The sequence below is a fragment of the Schistocerca nitens genome, chromosome 3 (genome assembly GCF_023898315.1).
Source record: "Schistocerca nitens isolate TAMUIC-IGC-003100 chromosome 3, iqSchNite1.1, whole genome shotgun sequence".
Lineage (NCBI taxonomy): Eukaryota > Metazoa > Arthropoda > Insecta > Orthoptera > Acrididae > Schistocerca > Schistocerca nitens.
Genome location: NC_064616.1, coordinates 905,832,555 through 905,838,554, shown reverse-complemented (window position 1 = coordinate 905,838,554; position 6,000 = coordinate 905,832,555). Strand labels below are relative to the sequence as shown.

General features: G+C 40.8%; 1 protein-coding gene across 1 annotated transcript in view; it reads right to left on the bottom strand.

Moving 5' to 3' along the window:
* Positions 1-3,550: 3,550 nt before the first annotated feature.
* The window catches only part of LOC126247963 (retrotransposon-like protein 1), a 326,384-nt gene continuing 323,934 nt past the window's right edge, over positions 3,551-6,000 (bottom strand). Inside the window, exon 4 of the mRNA XM_049948523.1 lies at positions 3,551-3,794. Within this exon, the coding sequence (XP_049804480.1) occupies positions 3,722-3,794 (73 nt within the window). The 3' untranslated portion in view covers positions 3,551-3,721. The remainder of the gene's footprint in view (positions 3,795-6,000) is intronic.

Sequence of the window (6,000 nt, the reverse complement as noted above, 5' to 3'; positions counted from 1 at the left end):
ATGAGAGATATTCAAATGAACATCAGCAGTGCTGCTAAGCAATTGAAACAAAACAAATAAAGGCACCAGTATCTAACAGAAATAGCACTCAATTTTACATTGAAAACCTATCGAGATCGGTGTATTAGCTCCAAAGGTATTCATGACTGGAAAGACGGCCGAAACTTCTATTTACACAAAGGGTGAAATAACGGATTAGCAGACTTACAGGTAAACATTTGTTCTCAAAGAATCAGCATGGGTATGAGGAATGAAATAGAGCTCGGTTCACTTGTAATCGATATCTTGTGAACAGTGAGTAGAGCTAAATATGTAGATTAGCCGCTCGATACTGCACCACATTGTCAACTGATAGCCAATATACGATCACGTGTATTGTCTTAAGAAATGCGTGAAAGTATCTGGACCCTGTCACATAGTCTAAGAATCTAGGGGTAATGCTATAGATGGATCCTGGATGAACAAATAAGGAGATAGACAAGATGTTCTTAATACGAGGGTTGGAACTTCTTTCTCTATGCTGTTCATTTTTGGAACACAACCTACGACTAGCTTAGAGACAGAAGTGATGACACTTCCTGCAGGACCTGACCATCATTTTGCAGGACAATGCTCAAGCACGTACATTGCAAGCTGTTACTGATTTGAAACTTCCTGGCAGATTAAAACTGTGTGCCGGACCGAGACTCGATCTCGGGACCTTTGCCTTTCGCGGGCAAGTGCTCTACCAACTGAGCTACCCAAGCATGACTCACGCCCCGTCCTCACAGCTTCAATTCTGCCAGTACCTCGTCTCCCACCTTCCAAACTTTACAGAAGCTCTCCTGCGAACCTTGCAGAACTAGCACTCCTGAAAGAAAGGATATTGCGGAGACATGGCTTAGCCACAGCCTGGGGGATGTTTCTAGAATGAAATTTTCACTCTACAGCGGAGTGTGCGCTGATATGAAACTTCCTGGCAGATTAAAACTGCGTGCCGGACCGAGACTCGAACTCGGGACCTTTGCCTTTCGCGGGCAAAGGTCCCGAGTTCGAGTCTCGGTCCGGCACACAGTTTTAATCTGCCAGGAAGTTTCACATCAGCGCACACTCCGCTGTGGAGTGAAAATTTCATTCTTGTTACTGATTTGTTTGACTGACGGGGCTGCTAAGTGTTATACCGCCTACTGCACTCCCCTGATTCAAGCCCTCGTAAGTTCAACTCGATTTCTAAACTGAAGGAAACACTCCACGGCATTCGCTTCAAAACTGCTACAAATTCGTCGGGCAATAGACCGCGCCGCTCAAACTGTCAACACAACTGGCACTGCTAAGAGTATCCTACGACTTCCACATCGCTGGCAACGGGTTATACACAATGCTGGAGACTACTTTGAAGGTCAGTAAAACTTTGAAACACGTATCTATTTTGTTCGAGCTGTAAAGAAATAGCCGCCACTATTAAAAGTTCCAACCCTCGTATCACCTAGAAAAAATAAATTTATGTAGTTAATTTTTTTGATTATTTGAGGTATATGTCTGCAGTCCACAAACGGACTGACGGGTTAATTTATGTTACAATTGTTGTCGCATGTTGCAAAGATATAATGTATATGTTGCTTGATAATGACTTACAATCGAAATTGGTCAATAGCAAACAAACAGAAAATTTTACAGCCCATAATGGAAAAGGTTTTCTTCTGAAAAATAAGTAGTTTGTCGTGTTGTATAACTGCAACTCATAACGGACTAACGCAAGTGAAGCGATTTGTGCGTGCGTGGGTGTGCGTGCATGTTGCGTGTGTGTGTGTGTGTGTGTGTGTGTGTGTGTGTGTTTATGAGATAAAAGACAGTTCGATTTCGAAATAATGACGAATTATAGAGCTCACAAGTTTTGGCAGAACTTCGTAAGTCTTATAGTCATCTATCGTACTATTATTCTCCAACTTAACATCTACTACGCTAAAAAGTACGTAAACACGCGATATGTACGGGCACATCAGGCTGAAATGGGTTCATTAATGTAGAAAAATCGAGCTTCGCTTTGATCTGGACTACAGTGACTGATAAGTACGTACAAGACGGTATGAAAATGGATACAATCTCTCAGGCCACGTTATATAACGCCGTGTCGCGCGATATCTGGTGTAGTGACCTAGGTGTCTGAGGTTATGACGGGCGTCCATAGGTGTTACGAATCTTCTGTTTCTAAACAGAGACCACAGCGATCAATAGGCGGGAAAGTTATTGAGCTCGGAGTAATATATTTCCTTCAACGAATTACTGAAGATATATTCCAATATTCCAGAACTAGTTCACTTATTGCCAGGAATGTTGTCTATACGAAGAGTATAGTTTCTCCCCTGGCTATGAGGAATGTCATTTCTCAAATATACATGCAAAGCTCGTTTAATTTGACATGATATGTATACACTCTTTCATTGTATACACTCTTTTATTACAGAGTGTGTTGGCTTCACGAAATGTTCATCTTGTAAATGTAGTAGTTTTTTATTGCTCTGTACTTTCAATCATGTCTTTTTGTAATTTTAAATAAAGTGAAAGAATTTCATTCATTTAAGATGGTTCTCTCAATTTTCATAATAGATACTGTCTAATTACAACTATACATTGTATGATACAATTGCTGAATGTGAGGTTGTCACTGATTCTGTGCTTACTAGAAGAGTCACTGAAAGATTCGCCCGAATTTAAGTTCATGACCAGTGGCGCTATGAAGGAGCGCTGCAGAAACTGAGGGCCGCATAACCTACAAAGAAGAGTGACAAAAAGGAGCAGTTCGCTTTGACTATCGTTCTGCGGTAAGTTAGAACGCAGTTACGACTATTTTGGCTTCTCCGCAGCTCTTTCTTTGGCTCCCTAAATTTTATATAATTTACCTTTTGCTATAAAAAAAAGAAATATACTTGTGATACATATTCGTAACACCTTTCAGTCTGCTTGCTACTGGTAAATAATCATTGTCATATAGGATTGAACAACTTCTAGCTAGCAAGCATTTCACTGTGTTCCTAGGTGCAGGACATTGACGACAGCAGGTTTACTGCCAGAGGAACATTAGCATGGGCTGCCAGGGTACTTCGCGAGACAGGGTACCCACATCCTCCAGACCACAGAGCGCAAATTCTATCCAACTAAATTCAAAAATTTTGCAGATAATTATCGTCTTTGCGGATTGCAGGTTAACACAGCTTGTTGCAGAGCTTGCTAGTAGCAGTTTGGTAGATCTTGCAAACAATCACAGTCCCATAGACGTGCAACTACTCAGAAAAACAAGATGTCTGGTAATTTGAATTGGAAAGTCTGTGGTGATATTCTGTCTTATTGCATTCTACAAGTTTAAAAGAATAAACAAAGGTACGTTTTTGAAAGCAGGACCAGTTTCCTGGAGGAAAGAATATGCTTGGGAATATGGAATACAACGAAGAGCTGGGGACAAACACTCACTTTCTGTTTTAAAATAAAGGAAACGTCAAGGGTAAGAACACTGCCTTAAATTTTTATGATTATCTTTAATTAGGTTAAACGTTCAATTAAAACAACGTTACGATTTTTATAAAGAATACTTTATTTTTTATAAATATATTCACATTCAATGTTAATTAAAAGGGAATGTTCTGATTTATGCATTTGTATTATACATTCAAAATTATCTACAAGAACGTAATTATAAGATGTACGTTATTGTGAGAGATGAGGCACAATAATCACGTTGTCCAGTTTATAATATGGTGCAAAGAATCTTTGAGCTTTTGTGAACTGGTTGGTACCCTCGGCCTTTGGTTAAGCAGCACCTGTTGACAAAATATTTGCGTTCTAGTATTTTTGTTATATTATATGAAACAGTAAAATTTCAAAAGGAACAATGAGTTTCAGCAAGCTCAGTGGGAAGCAGACATATAGCGTTAAAGGCAGAAGCATCGTTGATATCTACAGCGCAGAGGCAGACGTTGAAAAGCGTAGAGTGGGTATTAATAACCAATTTCGGAAAATTTGTATATAGAGAAATGAACATAGAGGCTAACTCGAGTAGAAATGTTAGTTTTATGGCGCATTGAAGCATCAATTGGAGCGGAGTACTACCTTACCATGTGTTAGTAATACTAATAATTGGATATTGATAAAGAAACTATATTACGAACAGCAAAGGACGGCTAAAGGCAGGGTTCTGTGAATTTATGGTAACGAATATAACGGAGAACCTCAAAGCGGTCTCTGCTCGGGTTTTTTGCTCGTCTGCAAGAAGGATCGGCAAATGTCTGTTTTTAGTTCTGTTTATCTGAATCCTTATACTGAGGAATTTCGATACAGAGATGAGCTGTCTGCCATAGTGGCCATACACATTTAATCACCCATCCTACTCAGGCCATTGTAGCAGAATTAAATGATACGTTCAAGGATATCTTTCAAATTAGGCTTCGCCTAAAACTGTCTAGCTGATTAATTGAGAATTAGTTCCGTATTATGCGCCCATTATTTAATTTATGGTGAATATTTTCTATACAAAAAGATTCCTCTAAATAATTTACTTTTATGTTCTTCTTAGAAGAATGGCTCTACTTGATTTACGTAAAATCTTTCTCTTCAAGTGTGACGTTTAGAAAGCAGCACATACGTGTGGTCTAGTGGATCATGTGTTTCTTTATTTTTGCAGGTATGTTTTACGCACAGACAATGCGTGAAGGTGAAGAAAAAATGCCGCACTTGGCTTTCGGCATATGATACCTCACCCCAACTCAAGACAAAAGTGTATCTAGCAAAACCTAGTCCCGCAAACAGAATTAATAGAATTGCGATTTAAAAACAAGGCTCCGCCAACGCTGTAACTGCACCCAGCATGAACTTTGCAGGTATGTTTTACGCACAGACAATGCGTGAAGGTGAAGAAAAAATGCCGCACTTGGCTTTCGGCGTATGATACCTCACCCCAACTCAAGACAAAAGTGTATGTAGCAAAACCTAGTCCCGCAAACAGAATTAATAGAATTGCGATTTAAAAACAAGGCTCCGCCAACGCTGTAACTGCGCCCAGCATGAACTTTGCGCTGTGCTGGAGTTGTTCCATTAGCTGAATGAGACAAGGCAATGCAGTAGGGAAACGGAGGAGGAACAGGAGGTAAGTGTTTAACGCCACGCCGACAACAAGGTCATTGGAGACGGAGCACAACTTCGGATTAGGGAAGGATGGAGAAGGAAAGCGGAGTGCCCAATCGAAGGAATCATCCCCGAATTTACCTTAAGCGATGCAGGGAAATCACGGAAATCCTGAATCGGGATGGCCGGGCGCGGTTTGAACCGTCATTCTCCCAAATGCGAGTCCAATGAGCTAACCACAGCGTTACACCACTCGGTTGGGGAACGGATATGAAACTTGCCAATGTATGTGTCGCGTTCGCGCCACACATTTTTCTGTAAAAGCATCAAATTATACCCAATGTTGACTAACACAATGTGTTTGTATTGTATTGTGTTGTATTGTATCTTGTGTATTCCTTCCTGTTATTGTTATCTTTATTTACACATTAAGATACACTCAAGAACCAAAGAAACTGGTACACCTGCCTAATATCGTGTAGGGCCGCCGTAGGGCACGCAGAAGTGCAGCAACACGACGTGGCATGGACTCGACTAATGTCTGAATTAGTACTGGAGGGAACTGACATCATGAATCCTGCAGGGCTGTCCATAAACCTGTAAAAGTACGAGGGGGGGAGATCTCTTCCCAGATATGCTCAATAATGTTCATGTCTGAGGAATTTGGTGACCAGCGGCAGTATTTAAACTTAGAAGAGTGTTCCTCCACTCTGTAGCAATTCTGGACGTGTGGGGTGTCGCATTATCCTGCTGGAATTGCCCAGGTCCGTCAGAATGCACAATGGACATGAATGGATGAAGATGATCAGACAGGATGCTTACGTACTTTTCACCTGTCAGAGTCGTATCTAGATGTATCAGGGGTCTCATACCACTCCAACTGTACACCACTACAGAGCCTCCACC